Here is a 15523-nt window from a genome sequence, read left to right as displayed (position 1 = left end):
GGAGGCTTATTAAACTGTACCTTTTTTAAGCTCTCATGTGGCTGTTTTTGACCTTGAAGGGAACCCTCCCATCTGAGGCCTGGGCTCTGACCAGATCCCCGTCCCACATGATAGGGAAAGTATGCCACATCACATGTTATCGCTCACAAACAAAATGCAAGTTATCTTGATTTGCAGATTTGGGTCTATAAAAGATGGACACACTTGCTGCGATTTTGGAGACCTCATGGGTGGATGCACCACATAAGACCTCCCAGTTGCCGGGAATGTTCTCCAAATCCTCGCCACAACAGGGACTCCTCAGCGAATGCAGACCTGGAGGATGATGACATATGATGGCATATTGAGGCAATTGGTGCTGTATCTTTTAATCACTATTCTCTTTCTCATATAGTAATGGTTAGGTGTATTACCTTGCTTATTTTGTCTGATGCTGAAACCAATGTGTAATAAGCTTATTTTGTTAAATGTATCATTCTGTACTGTCTTAATATTAATAGTGAAATAAGACCATTCTTCCCAGTGGCGTCTGGTTCTTTCCATCGCCCTGTCTGCCGTCTGCCCTAGAGCTGTGCCGGTGCTCTTCTTTCTCATCATGCTCCTTTGCATGCCCCAAGCCCTGGGCCCTTATGGCCATGAGTAGCAAGTGTGTGTTACGAGCAGTGTGCAAATTATTGCCTAATGACTTTTAAAAGAAGGGAAAGATGCCTCTTCTCTTGCTGTGCTCCAAGAAAATGCAGCCCAGCCTGAACCAGGCAATGCCCGTAACAAGACCAAGCAACGCAGAGCAAGGTCCTTCCTTGCACTCAGATTCTTCTATTCCCAGTTGTCGCTTTGACCATGCGGGTCACAGGTGAAGTTGTCTGAGGTGTGAAACACAGGAATAACACCAGAGGAGAAATTGCCACTTGTGCACTTTGAGATTTGATCGTGACACATGCAATGGTGCAGTGTGACAAACAGAGAAGGGGTAAAGGGAAGCAAGCTAACCATCAGGAGGCATGAAAGCAGTGCAAGATGCAGTGCCATAAATGCAGCATTCCAATGTGAGCCCCTTTTTGCATCTATCAGGCGGTGCTCAGAGAATCTCTGATGTGTGACGGTCGCTTGCCAAGGGCCAGAGGTACAAGCAGTGTAACTGGGGGGACTTGATTTCTTCTATTTCATGGAGCTCTGTCAGACGTGGGCACTGAACAGTGCAAGAGAGTCCCCTCAGAGCCCATGGTTTTGTGGGTGTCCAGTTTGCTGAAGTGAGTGCTACTCAGATCCTGCTCCAGCAAGGGAAAGTCTTCCTTTCTCCATTTCTCCATGGTCTCCAGGGCCTAGGATTCCTGAGGGTCACTCTTAGCACTAAAACCTGAGGCAAAGAGGGCCTTTTCTGTGTCCTCTCTCACCAGGGCTCTTGGCCCATTTAGGAGCAGGCCCGTATTTTCCCTAGTCAGCCTTTTGTTCCTGCTGTATTGTTGTATTCTATTTTAAATAATTACTTATTATTATTTTATTCAGGAAGGTAAGAGTAAAAATTCATAAAGAAATAAATGAAGAGCACATGTTCCATGATAGGTACATGGGAATGACAAGTGACTGCACACAGGACAGTTTTTGGCACCGACATTGTACCCATTGGGGAAGTTTCCTCAGTGCCTCCTTGAGCTCCTTGTTCCTCATGCTGTAGACAAGGGGGTTCAGTGCTGGAGGCACCACTGAGTACCGAATGGCCTGTACAGAGAGATCCAGAGCTGGGAAGGATATGGAGGGGCGAGAGAGGGGAATAAAGTGGCTAAGGGTGACATTTCAGTGCCCCTGTGACCGGGGGTAGGAGTCAGAACCAACCAAATGGGTATTACGACCTCTAATCCCTCTGGGGGGCTGCAGATGACTGCACAGTCCAGGGCACCTGGACTGCAGAGCATTTCCAAGGATGCTCATTGTGTCCGATTGTGCCTATACAGCCTGCCCCTGGTATTTGATAGATGGTGACCCAGAGGGCTCTCCGTTCTCCCTTCTTCCTGACAGTTGACTCCTCACTGCCTCTCCTGAGACTGCAGAGTCCTCTTTTGCCTGCGAATACCCAGTGCTTTACCTCTAAGAAACCCCATCTTTGAGGAGCTCTCCCTTTATGAGGCTCTACTCACAGTCCATCCCAGGCATATGCTGCCCCAGGAGGATCTCTGTGCTCTCCTGACACTGACAGCTTCCCCTCCATGAGAACAGCCATCTGACACTGTGCCTTAATACGTAGGAGAGCTGTGCATGTGTAAATCCATGACCATTCAGCTTCTCCAGTATCCTTGGAGTCTGATAGGTGAATTCTCAAACCAGCCCTTGGCCTCTGAAAGATCATTACACGATTCTGAGCTCTGTGTTGCTGAACCCATGGAGAATCCTGTGCAGCAGGCCCTTGAGGTGTGCAAGTCCTTGGGCCTATTCTTGACACCAGCTTTGGAGGAAAAGCCCAGCTTTCACGCACTGTACTGATAGAAATTACTTTATTACAGAGATACTGTTAGGGAGCCAGTCCTTGTCCAGCATTTGACACAATTTAGGGTATCAGGTGAGACAGAACAGACACCGTAAAAAGGGGAATGAATACAAGTAGATGTAGCAACACGATAACAATTATTATCGCTAATAAAAGTCATAATAAAAATAACATGAAGAAACAATGTTCAATCCAGTTACGGGATACAGAAGGAGTCATTTGTGGAGAGATGTGGAAAAATAACTACTGCTTAAAAAGGTCCATGAAATCACTTTCCTAATGGCATCCTTGAGCTCCTTGTTCCTCATGCTGTAGATGAGGGGGTTCACTGCTGGAGGCACCACTGAGTACAGAACAGCCAGCACCAGATCCAGAGATGGGGAGGAGATGGAGGGGGGCTTCAGGTAGGCAAACACTGCAGTGCTGACAAACAGGGAGACCACAGCCAGGTGTGGGAGGCACATGGAAAAGGCTTTGTGCCGGCCCTGCTCAGAAGGGATCCTCAGCACAGCTCTGAAGATCTGCACATAGGACACCACAATGAAAACGAAACACCCAAAGGCTAAACAGACATTAATCACAATAATCCCAGCTTCCGTGAGGTAGGAGTGTGAGCAGGAGAGCTTGAGGATGTGGGGGATCTCACAGAAGAACTGCTCCACCACATTGCCTTGGCAGAGCGGCATGGAAAATGTGTTCCCGGTGTGCAGGAGAGCATGGAGAAAGCCACAGGCCCAGGCAGCTGCTGCCATTCTGACACAAGCTCTGCTGCCCAGGACGGTCCCATAGTGTAGGGGTCTGCAGATGGCAACGTAGCGGTCATAGGCCATGACAGTGAGGAGATAATACTCAGTTGACATGAAAATAGTAAAACTTAAGACCTGCCCAACACATCCCAAGTAGGAAATGGCCCTGGTGTTCCACAGAGAATTGTGCATGGATTTGGGGACAGTGGTGGAGATGCAGCCAAGGTCGAGGAGGGAGAGGTTGAGGAGGAAGAAGTACATGGGGGTGTGGAGGCGGTGGTCACAGGCTACAGCTGTGATGATGAGTCCATTGGCCAGGAGGGCAGCCAGGTAGATGGCCAGGAAGAGCCAGAAGTGCAAGAGCTGCAGCTCCCGTGTGTCTGCGAATGGCAGGAGCAGGAATTCTTTGAGGGAGCTACTGTTGGACATTTCCTCCCCATACATATGGGGGACTCACCAAGGGAAAAACAGATAGAGACAAGTTAGGAGACACTCTTAAAATGAAAATAATCAAATTAATGAAATTTTCTTATCTATCTATCTATTTGTCTCATTCCCAGATCTCTGAGGCTCCTGCCTTTTCTAACTAGAAAACGATGTTACTCTAAAAAGAGAGCAGCCCCTGCTGAGAGCAGAGCCTGATTTCAGAGTGCCCATCTCTGACCTTCTCATCCTTTCTACATGCACCTGAGGGAAGTCTCCACACTCCCCTTCTAGCAAACAACACATACGACCCTTTTCTGCTGCCCATTTACAGCCTCTCGCCATCACTTCCATACTATCAGTATTTCCATAAGTTCCCCATGGGTCGCTGAGATACCACGGATATGCCATGAGACAGCAGAGGCTTTCTGGAGGACAGGTGGCATCCTGCAGGACACCACAGGGAAACAGCCAAATGACTGTGAGGATTTAAGATGGGCTTTACTTAAGGAACAGTCAACTCATTTCCCTGTACTGCATGAGCTCCACAGGACAGAATGGGGCTGTGGAGACCTCACTCCCTTGGAAATCCCTCTTTTCCACTACTTGTAGCTTTGGTGCCTGAACTGCAGCTGAATACTCCCAACCACAGGAGAAGCAGAGAGCAAGAACAGGAGCAGCATGGACAAGAGAAGGATTAAGGAGCAACACCCTGACCCTGCTGCCAAGGGAGGCAAGGAGAGGGACAGAAAGGCATTCCGGAAAACCTTCACTTCAGCTGCAGGGTATGGCACCTTGCAGAGGGGGACACTGCAGCACTGCCCCTCTCAGCCCTTTGGTGGGGAGACACCGAAGAGATGCCCCTCTCCTCTGCCACAGCTCTGGCTGCAGAGTTCAGCCAGAGTCCCCTGACCTGCAGTTCCTTGTCCTTCCCTGCCCATCTCTGCTGCCTGGAGCTGTCCCTGCTGGCAGCTCTTTCTCTGTCCCAGTGTCTTGTCCCTGTCACTGCTCAAAGATCCCATGTCACCCTCTGGGTGCTCAGTTCTGCCCAACAGAAACCTCTGGCAATGTCCAGGGCCAGCTCTGTGGTTGCAGGTTGGAATGGAGCAGGTCACATAAAGTCCTGGGATGCTGCAAAGAAGATGCTGATGCTGCCTTTAGGCTAAAGTGGCGATGAAGCAGCTCACTGACATTTCTCACAGACCTATTAATCTCTCAGAGTGAAGGTTTACGACTCCCAGCTCATTGCCAAACAGAAAACTTCTTCCTTCATTCTCCCTGTCAAAATGAGGCAAGTGAAAGTGCAGAGAGCTGAAGGAAAGCTCCTTCTCCTTCAAGCAGCTCTTCTCTTGATTTTCCTCTTGAAAAGACCCCTCAGACATGTCCTGTGCATGTGCTGGAGCACATGCATGTCCAGCTGTGTGCTGGAGCTGTGAGAACCTGACCCATGCAGCACGTCTCAAAGGCAGAGAGAACCTGCCCTGCCAGGGATCTCTTCCCACCCAAAGCTTCTCCCCACAGCACCACAGGGAGCTCCCTGAAGAGGCTGTGTGCTGACCCTCACAGGTGGCAGTCACTGCCCTGGGCAAACAGCACCATGAGGTACAGGGACACTGCTCTGAATCACAGCCCCACGCAGACCTTGGTGCACTCCCTGCCTTCACAGCCCTACAGCCATGTGTTCAAGTGGCATACCCAAGAGAAGCATACCCTGATCCTCTGAGCATGTGTCAGGGAATCCCTGCTCTGAAGCATCTCCTCCTGCTGCTATGTCCTGCTTACTCCAGGAGAGAGACCATTAAAAATCCAGACACTCCCTCTAGGAACCTCAGCAGCATTGCCCTGCAGACAGAGACTCACTGTTTCAAGGGCTGTGAAGATTTCCTCCACAATGAGCTCTGCTCCCGCTCCACGCTGCTGTTCACCTCTCGCTGCCTTCTCTCCTCTCCTGTCCGCAGCAGCAGGCAGTGCCCGCAGCCCTGCTGCTCTTGGCACAGGAGCTGCTCCTGCACTCGGCTGTCTCTGGGCAGTGCTGCCAGGCTGCCACGAGCTGCCTCCGTCCCAGGAGCCTGGCCCTGCTCACGAGCAGAGGCCCAGCTGAACTCATGGATTTCTCTGTCCCTTGTGCCCCCTCCTCCTGGGGAATATTTCCTCAAGCAAACTAAACTAATCATCTGTTTTCCTTTTCTTGTGAGTGGAGAGAGGTTCCAACATTGCAATTTATTTCATCAGAGGATGAGGAGCTATGAAAGTTGTGAAAATCCCACTCTGGAAGAATGATTTTCATATCTCAACCAGACAGAGACACCTAGATGGGACAAAAGTGAACTCACTGAGACTTTGTTCAGATTTCGATTAGGATTAATCAATCTGGGCATTACAGAATTCAGACCCCCAGGCCTGGGTCTGAAGTGATATCCAGATTATTCCTGTAAATTCCACACACGTCATCGGTGGGATTCCCCTTGCCAAAAACAAAGTGAGCACAACACAGAGGTGTGCATGTGTGCTCTGTCTAAGATCCCAGTATAATCATTGGAGATGGAAGAGTCAGTCGCTTACACACAGATATCTGGTAACAGTTGAAGAGACAGATGTGGTCCAAAGCAGATGTGCCACACACAGATGTGGTGTCAATGTCAGCTTGCTCTGATGCAGGGAATGGGGGACCTGCATCATCCTAGAGGATGAGGTGAGGATCAGGTGGGGAGTTGTCTTGGCTATCTGAAATGGCCTCCTGGTGCCAAATACAACTGGAGCCCCACTCACTCCAGCTGAGGCATAGGAAGATTCCAGTATTAACCAGCAGCTCTTGTAATTCAGTGCAGACACTTGACTTGATGGTGTTGAAAAGTGCTGGAAGAGCCTTGTCAGATGCCTGGGTTGTCCAGCTCCACCATATGTCTCTAGCAGATTCCACTTACAGGGAAACTATTCCTGCCACCAGAGTGCCTGCTGGGCAAGTGCTCCAGAGAATCCCGGGGTTCCATCCTGAACCCAAACAAATGAAATCCAGCACTGTCTGTAGGGAAAGTCCATCCCGTCTACATCCATGTGTGCTGCATAAATGAGAGGCACATCGCACCAAGGTATCTTGAGATTCATTGCACTCTCAAGCTCTTATTGCTCTCCTCCCCTCAACTTCTGCTCACTCCATCATATTATATGAACACGGACTGGGCTAATGAGGACCTCAGCGTGGCTGGATCACAGCCTGTCAAGGTCCATGGACATCTTCAGGGGCACCTTGTCCTTCCTGGAGATTTGTGCAATAAGTCTGTCATAAGTCCAGTATAGCCACAGAGTCACCTCAGGCAGCAACCCTCTTTCCTGCTGTTTCTCAGTGGCCCAGCTCTGCATCTTCCTGGCCTCAGACACTGCTGGATTCACTTTCTTAGTAGGAAGCTGCTTCCACCAGTGCATTGTTCCTGCTATATACGATGGCATGGCTCTGCTCTGAACTGGGCCATTGCACACCCAGTGTCTTTGCCTCTTGGTAACAGGTTTCTCTGTGACCATTCTGTTCTCTGTGCCACAGCTGAAGCTCTATAGCCCAAATATAGCCTGAATAGCCTGAAGTAGAGGCAGGAGCACATGAAGATGTGCAAGCTGTCACAGGCCAGAAATATCATTGGAATGGTGATCAATGGAAGATGAGGGAGGATGCCTTTTGCGTGAAGGAGCAGATTGGATGTGTGGAGCTCTTCCTTGGAAGAAGCAGGGTTTGAAGTGAGAGCTTGTGGGTGAGCATCTCAGGAGGGAGCTCTCCTATTTCTCGGCAGTATAAAAAGTGTCTGTGGATCACTGGCCCTGGTTCTTGTTGGGCGGACTTTAATCTCCCTATCGCAACCTGGAAAGGCAAACTGCAGGGTGCAAGCAGTCTGGGAGGCTTCTGGAGGGCATTAAGGAGAACTGTTTTGCACAGCTGCCAGATGGGCTGATAAGGATCATGCTTTCTGTTATCTGGGCATTTCAAACAAGGACAAACTGATCAGGGATGAGATAGTCAGTGTCTGCCTTGCCTACCGTGACCATGAGAATCCGGAGTGCCTAATGCTGAGGGGAGTGCAGAAGGACAGTAGCAGAATAGAGACTGGGCTTCAGAAGAGCCGACTTCCTGGCCTGTTCAGGGGACTGTTAGGGGATCCCAGGGGAGGCAGCTCTCAAGGACATCAGAGCTCAGGAAAGCCAGCAAGTCTTTAAGGACAGACCTGCTGAGCATAAGGATGGGCCATTCCAATACTCACTAAAACTATCAGACACCTCAGGACACTCAAACCAGCAGATATACCTTGGGTAGATTGGGATCTCGTTACTTAACTCCAGACTAATAGGGCAATATAGAGGAGAAAAAAAGGCAGAGGCAAAGGCAGAGGCATTTAGAAATATTGCCCAGCATCACATTACAAGGACAAGTGCAGGGTCCTCCACCTGGGGAGGAACAGCCCCAGGCACCGATATAGATTAGAGGTTGACTTGCTGGAAAGCGGCTCCACAGAGAGGGATTTGGGAATCCTGGTTGACAAGTAGTTAACCATGAGTCAGCAATGTGCCCTAGTGACGAAGAAGGCTAATGGCATCCTGGCCTGCATCAGGAGGAGTGTTGCCAGCAGATGTTGCCCCCTCTCCTCAGCTCTGGTGAGGCCTCACCTGGAGTATTGTGTGCAGTTCTGGGCTCCGCAGTACAAGAGGGACATTGAGCTTCTAGAGAGGGTGCAGCATAAAGCGACCAAGATGATTAAGGGACTGGAGCATCTATCATACGAGGAAAGACTAAGCGAGCTGGGCCTGTTTGGTCTGGAGAAGAGAGGACTGAGAGGAGATCTGATCAACATGTAGAAGTAAGTAACTTAGGGGTGACTGTAGAGAGGATGGGGCCAAACTCTTCTTGGTGGTGGCCAGTGGCAGGACAAGGGGTAATAGGTGCAAGTTGAAACACAGGAAGTTCCATCTCCACGTGAGGAGGAACTTTACTGTGAGGGTGACAGAGCCCTGGAACAGGCTGCTCAGAGAGGTTGTGGAGTCTCCTTTTCTGGAGATCTTCAAAACTCACCTGGATGCCACCCTGTGCCACATGCTCTAGGTGTCCCTGCTTGAGCAGGGGAGTTGGACTAGATGAGCCCTATAGGTCCCATCCAATGTTAACCACTCTGTGATTCTGTGAACTTGTTGCTGGAGACAGTGCCCATCGTTTCCCTTACCACATCTTCAGAGTGCAATTCAGCCGAGTCTACATTAACTCACCCATCAGACAGGGAGGGGAATTACTGCAGCACAAACAGCCTGGCAATCATAAATTACTAATGCCACTGCTCTTGTTACACCATGCTCACTTAGGCACTGGATTCATTTAGCAGCCTAAAAGTTCTTGCTGGACTCCCTGGTCCACTGCAAGTCTCTGTTCCTTGTCCACGTTCGCCAGAGAAGATCATGCTCACAGCGGCACAAATTCATGGTGCTAAGTGCTCCATCTCCCTCCTCTTGATTAAGGAGCTGCCTTTCTCCAGGGCTGCAGAGCTCCGCAGGTGTCAGCCCCTCCATGGGGCACCCTCAGCAAACCCTCTCGTCCCCGCCACTGCTGCTGGCCCCTCACTGCTCTGGCAGCAGCGACCTCAGCGCCAGCACCCGCCGTGAGCCTCCTGCTGGCCCAGCAGCTCCTCGGGCAGGGGGACCTCGCTCGCGCACAGCCCAGCGTGGGCTGCTGCCGCCGTGGGCTGCAGGGACACCAGGTTCCTCGGCAGAGCCGCCCCGGCCAGGAAGGGGCTGCTGACGTCACAACCAGCTGCGCGGCCTGGCCTATCAGGGGCTGCGGCAGCAGTGACGTCACCAGCCGACGCCCACACGTCAGCACAGAGCCAGCCCTGCAGAGAGCAGGGGCCTCCTGGCAGCGTCCCCGCAATGGCCTCCGTGTCCCTGCCCGCTGCTGAGACACCCCTGGCCTCACAGGCAGCGCCTGCTGCTGCCCTGGTAGCTCCACGCACACAAGGGACCTCCCTGCGTGTCTGCACCAGACCCCGCTGCCGGCCGCGCTGCTGCTAGGACAGGAGCGGCCTCAGAGCCCGTCCCCAGCCATGGGCCAGCGCTGGCCTCGCAGCTGCTCTGCCAGCAGGGACCTCCCAAGGAACTGCCCAGCCAGGCGCCTCTTGCTGGCCTGCCCATGACCCAGCAAAGAGCAACGCTCACGGTCACCCTCACAGACATGTATGGACCTGCTAATGCCTGGTGCTGTCCAGTCAGGAGCACAAACAATGTGACCCCCCTGCCAAGTAGTAGCAGTGCCATGTGCCTGCTACTGGCCTCCCAGGTGCTTACAAACATTGACTTGACCATCATCTGACTAGATGATCTCCAAACGTTCCTTGCAACCAGAGAAAGGTGCCTTCTCTCACTCAAACCCCCTTGAAGCTTGTTTACGAGCCAGCAATGTCCCCTTGCTGCCAAGAAGGCCAGTGGTCTTCTGGGGTGCAGTAGGAAGACTGTTGCCAGGAGGACAAGGGAGGCCATCCTGCCTCTCTGCTAAGTCCTGGGGAGGCCACCCCTTGAGTCCTGTGTCCAGTGCTGGACTCCCCAGTACAAGAGGGACATGAAGCTACTGGAGAGAGGCCAGTATATGTCTATCTATGTCTAAAGTTGATCGGGGAGCTGGAGCATCTCTCCTACAAAAAGAAGGTGAGAGAACTGAGCCTGATTTAGCCTGGAGAAGAGAAGGCTGAGAAGGGGATCTTATCAGGGTGTGCAAATATTTGAGGGGGGGATGCCAAAAGCAGAAGCAGATGGCCTAGACTCTTTCCAGTGGTGAAAAGTGACAGCACAAAAAGCAAACTGTAGCACAGGAAGTTCTGCCTGAATTTGAGGAAAAACATCTCGACTGTGAAGGTGACAGAGCACTGGCATGGGTTGCCCAGAAAGGTTATAGAGTCTCCTTCTCTGTAGATATTCCAGACCTGCCTCGACAGGATCCTGTGCAACATGCTGTAGGTGACGCTTCTAGACTAAAGGGTTTGAACTAGATAATCTGCAAAGCTCCTTCCAACCTCAACCATTTTGCGATTCTGTAAAGGGCCTCCACTGAAATATATCAGCTTTCTGAGCTGAAGGGATCTGCCTGTCCCTCAGCTTTATTGTGAGTGCTGGTCTAGTAGGATAGAAGGCATCCAGCTCATTTGAGATGTTCAAGGATATCCCTGACCTGAACTCAGCTGAAGCTCCAGACGGATGCGGGTATCACACTTGCTCCATCAGAGTAAGCACGCACAGGCACATGCCTTGGGCCACCCTTGTCTCTTCCAATGTCACTAGGTATTCTTGTGTGAACAAGTGACTTCATCTGCAGTGATTCTATTAGGAGCTTAGACAAGGAGCCCACAAGCAGATGTCCGTGTTGTGAATGTTTATCTTGCGAAGGGGAATCCCACATTCCATGTGTTTGTGGAGTCCATGGGAGTTAGCTGAATCCCTCTCCAACCCAGGGGCTTCTGAATAGGCATGTGGTGCTCAGAATAGGTCACCTGAATCCACACTTGCGCCATGTGTCAGGGAGCTCCCTTCTTATCCCTCTCCAGGTATCCTGCATAGCTAAGAGTTGTGAATTGTGGCTTCCAAAATGGGACATTTCCAACTTTCATAGTTATCCTCTGATGAAAGAACTTGCAATATTGGAAATCAGTCTCCCTTTACTCTTTGAAGATGAAAAAATAGGTGATTACTTCAGAATATTTGAGAGAACATTTCCCAGGAGGAGGGAGCACAAGGGATGAAGAAATTCACGAGTTCAGCTGCTCCTCTGCTCCTGAGCAGGGCCAGGCTCCTGGGACAGAGGGAGCTCCTGGCAACCTGGCAGCACTGCCCAGAGACAACCGAGTGCAGGAGCAGCTCCTGTGTCAAGAGCAGCAGGGCTGCGGGCACTGCCTGCTGCTGCGGACAGGAGAGGAGAGAAGGCAGCGAGAGGTGAATGGCAGTGTGGAGCGGGAGCAGAGCTCGTTGTGGGGGAATCTTCACAGCCCTTGAAACAGTGAGTCTCTGTCTGCAGGGCAATGCTGCTGAGGTTCCTGGAGGGGGTGTCTGCATCCCAACCAAACCATGGCTCATAGGATTTTTAAAGGTCTCTCTCCTGGAGTAAGCAGGACATAGCAGGAGGAGGAGATGCTTCAGGGCAGGGATTCCCTGACACATGCTCAGAGGATCAGGGTATGCTTCTCTTGGGTATGCCACTTGAACACATGGCTGTAAGGCTGTGAAGGCAGGGAGTGCACCAAGGTCTGCGTGGGGCTGTGATTCAGAGCAGTGTCCCTGTACCTCATGGTGCTGTTTGCCCAGGGCAGTGACTCTGCCACCTGTGAGGGTCAGCACACAGCCTCTCCAGGGAGCTCCCTGTGGTGCTGTGGGGAGAAGCTTTGGGTGGGAAGAGATCCCTGGCAGGGCAGGTTCTTTCTGCCTTTGAGAGGTTCTGCAGGGGTCAGGTTCTGCTCACAGCTCCAGCACATGCACAGGACATGTCTGAGGGGTCCTTTCAAGACGAAAATCAAGAGAAGAGCTTCTTGAAGGAGAAGGAACTTTCCTTCAGGTTTCTGCACTTTCATTTGCCTCATTTTGACAGGGAGAATGAAGGAACAAGTTTTCTGTTTGGCAATGCACTGGGAGTCGTAAACCTTCACTCTGAGAGATTAGTAGGTCTGTGAGAAATGTCAGTGAGCTGCTTCATCGCCACTTTAGTCTAAAGGCAGCATCAGCATCTTCTTTGCAGCATCCTAGGACTTTATGTGACCTGCTCACTTCAACCTGCAACCACAGAGCTGGCCCTGGACATTGCCACAGGTTTCTGTAGGGCAGAACTGAGTACCCAGAGGGTGACATGGGATCTTTGAGCAGTGACAGGGACAAGACACTGGGGCAGAGAAAGAGCTGCCAGCAGGGACAGCTCCAGGCAGCAGAGATGGGCAGGGAAGGACAAGGAACTGCAGGTCAGGGGACTCTGGCTGAACTCTGCAGCCAGAGCTGTGGCAGAGGAGAGGGGCCTCTCTTTGGTGCCTCCCCACCAAAGGGCTGAGAGGGGCAGTGCTGCAATGTCCGCCTCTGCAAGCTGCCATACCCTGCAGGTAAAGCGAAGGTTTTCCAGAATGCCTCTCTGTCCCTCTCCTTGCCTCCATTGGCAGCAGGGTCATGCTGTTGCTCCTTAATCCTTCTCCTGTCCATGCTGCTCCTGTTCTTGTTCTCTGCTTCTCCTGTGGTTGGGAGTATTCAGCTGCAGTTCAGGCACCAAAGCTACAAGTAGTGGAAAAGAAGGATTTCCAAGGGAGTGAGGTCTCCACAGCCCCATTCTGTCCTGTGGAGCTCATGCAGTACAGGGAAATGAGTTGACTGTCCCTTAAGGAAAGTCTGTCTTAAATCCTCACAGTCATTTGGCTGTTTCCCTGTGGTGTCCTGCAGGATGCCACCTGCCATCCAGAAAGCCTCTGCTGTCTCATGGCATATCCGTGGTATCTCAGCGACCCACGGGGAACTTATGGAAATAGTGATAGTATGGAAGTGATGGCGGGAGGCTGTAAATGGGCAGCAGAAAAGGAGGTAGAAGACAAGGCTCCCGTCTTGGCCTTGGGGCTCAAAGCAGCACAGTCCATGAGGGTGGGGAAGAAGCTCAGTGTCCTTTCAGGAGACCCCACATTTAAGACCCTTGACTCACCTTGGGGTGTGCTGCTGGGATGTGTGCTGCCCTTTGCAGAGCACAGATCTTCTCCAGAATGTTCGTGATGGCTGAATGTGCTATGCAGAAGCCACATAGGGGCTAAGGTAATGGAAATGCTGCTGGGGTGGGGGGCTTTATGTTGGCAGCCGAGCTAAGCACTGTGTGTCTTTGCCTACCAGCTGGGTGCTGAGTTCTCTCTCCCTACCAGAACCACATCACAGTGTCCCTATTCTAATCACTGGAGTCATGTGCTATGTCAAACCCTTTCCATCACTTTTTGGACAGCTGAGAAATGGAGGTGAATTCACTGTTCTATAAGATCTGCAGATCTGTGTTGTAAGTGTACATTAAAGTCATCATAGGCTGACACAAGAGATGTCCCCTACCTAGAGAGGTGCTCACCGACAAGCACCTCTGGTGGTGGGAATGGAAGCAATGAAAGACCAGTGTGTTGGCACTGTGGTAGGGCACAAGGAGAGCTTTTGTCTCTAAGGTCTCAATAGTCTTCACATGGAGAGCAGAGGAAAGGGTGTGTATTCCTGCCCTGCGGAGCAGACAAACAAAGCACAGACTCTCCAAAAAAATGAAGTAATTGCTTTTATGGTCAAAATGCCTCATAAATGAATGTGAAAATGTTGAACTGCCCTTACATGTCATAGCAGAACTGACCTCTCTGGAGCCCATAGGTGGAGATTTGGAGATTCCTGCTGCTCGTGGCACACTCAGCTGGTATGAGCTGGAGCTCCAGACAGGGAGCTGAACTAAGATCTAGGCAAGAAGGAGCATGCGTGTACACCTGCATCTGTGTCTACATAGGTGGAAGAGGGTGTGAAAACATCAAAGAGTTTTGATAAGAAAGGTCTCTCCTGACATGTCACTGTCTTTTCCTCTTTGCATAGTCCCCAGATGCCTGGAGAGAGCAAAATGTTCAACAGCAGCTCCCTCCACGAGTTCCTCCTAATGCCGTTTGCAGACAGGCGGGAGCTGCAGCTCTTGCACTTCTCGCTCTTCCTGGCCATCTACCTGGCTGCCCTCCTGGCCAACGGCCTCATCATCACAGCCGTAGCCTGTGACCACCGCCTCCACACCCCCATGTACTTCTTCCTCCTCAACCTCTCCCTCCTTGACCTTGGCTGCATCTCCACCACTCTCCCCAAATCCATGGCCAATTCCCTATGGGACACCAGGGCCATTTCCTACTTGGGATGTGTTGGACAGGTCTTAAGTCTTGCTATTTTCATGTCAGCTGAGTATTCTGTCCTCACAGTCATGGCCTATGACCGCTACGTTGCCATTTGCAGACCCCTGCACTATGGAACCCTCCTGGGCAGCAGAGCTTGTGTCAGAATGGCAGCGGCTGCCTGGATCAGCAGTTTTCCCAATGCTCTCTTGCACACTGGGAACACATTTTCCATTCCACTCTGCCAAGGCAATGTGGTGGAGCAGTTCTTCTGTGAGATCCCCCAGATCCTCAAGCTCTCCTGCTCACACTCCTACCTCAGGGAGGTCGGGGTTACTGTGGTTACTGCTTGTTTAGTCTTTGGTTGTTTCATTTTCATTGTGATGTCCTATGTGCAGATTTTCAGAGCTGTGCTGAGGATCCCCTCAGAGCAGGGCCGGCACAAAGCCTTTTACGTGTGTCTCCCGCACCTCGCCGTGGTCTCCCTCTTTGTCAGCACCACAATGTTTGCCTACCTGAAGCCTCCGTCTGTCTCCTCCCCAGCTCTGGATCTTGTAGTGACTCTTCTGTACTCAGTGGTGCCTGCAGTATGGAACCCCCTCATCTACAGCATGAGGAATAAGGAGCTCCAGAATGCCCTGAAGAAATTGATCCAACAGATTCAAGGTCATTGACAATAAATGTCCCATGCTCATTCACTCACCAGGATGTCAGGCATCAAGGATGTTGTTTTGCATTTATTTCCTTCTTACTTTTCTCTTTTACATCCATCTCCAACAAATACAATAAGTAAATAAATAAGAATATCCAATTTATGTTATGTCTCCTCAGGGATCTCTCATTTCAATCTGACCCAGATATCACGTTGAAGCAGGAAGCCTGGCTTCCTTCTCTTCTTCAGCAGAGATGGGGGAACCTCAGAGCCCCGTGGTCTGAGCTCCCTCGGATGCTCTCAGTGCAGTGAGGAGAGTTTCCCTTGCTGTGTCTCTTCCAGGGTGCTCCTGACACCA

General features: G+C 51.2%; 1 protein-coding gene across 1 annotated transcript; it reads left to right on the top strand.

Annotated features, from left to right (window-relative positions):
• The first annotated feature begins 14257 nt into the window (after positions 1-14257).
• LOC104564752 (olfactory receptor 14C36) lies at positions 14258-15187 on the top strand. The gene has a single exon (XM_010211385.2). It carries the CDS (start codon positions 14258-14260, stop codon positions 15185-15187), a length of 930 nt encoding a protein of 309 aa, XP_010209687.2.
• The last annotated feature ends 336 nt before the right edge of the window (positions 15188-15523 follow it).

Source organism: Tinamus guttatus, unplaced genomic scaffold (assembly GCF_059628265.1).
Source record: "Tinamus guttatus ecotype Peru unplaced genomic scaffold, ASM5962826v1 Tinamus_guttatus_pri_ptg000460l, whole genome shotgun sequence".
NCBI classification, from domain to species: Eukaryota; Metazoa; Chordata; class Aves; order Tinamiformes; family Tinamidae; genus Tinamus; species Tinamus guttatus.
This window is presented reverse-complemented; position numbering and strand designations above follow the sequence as displayed.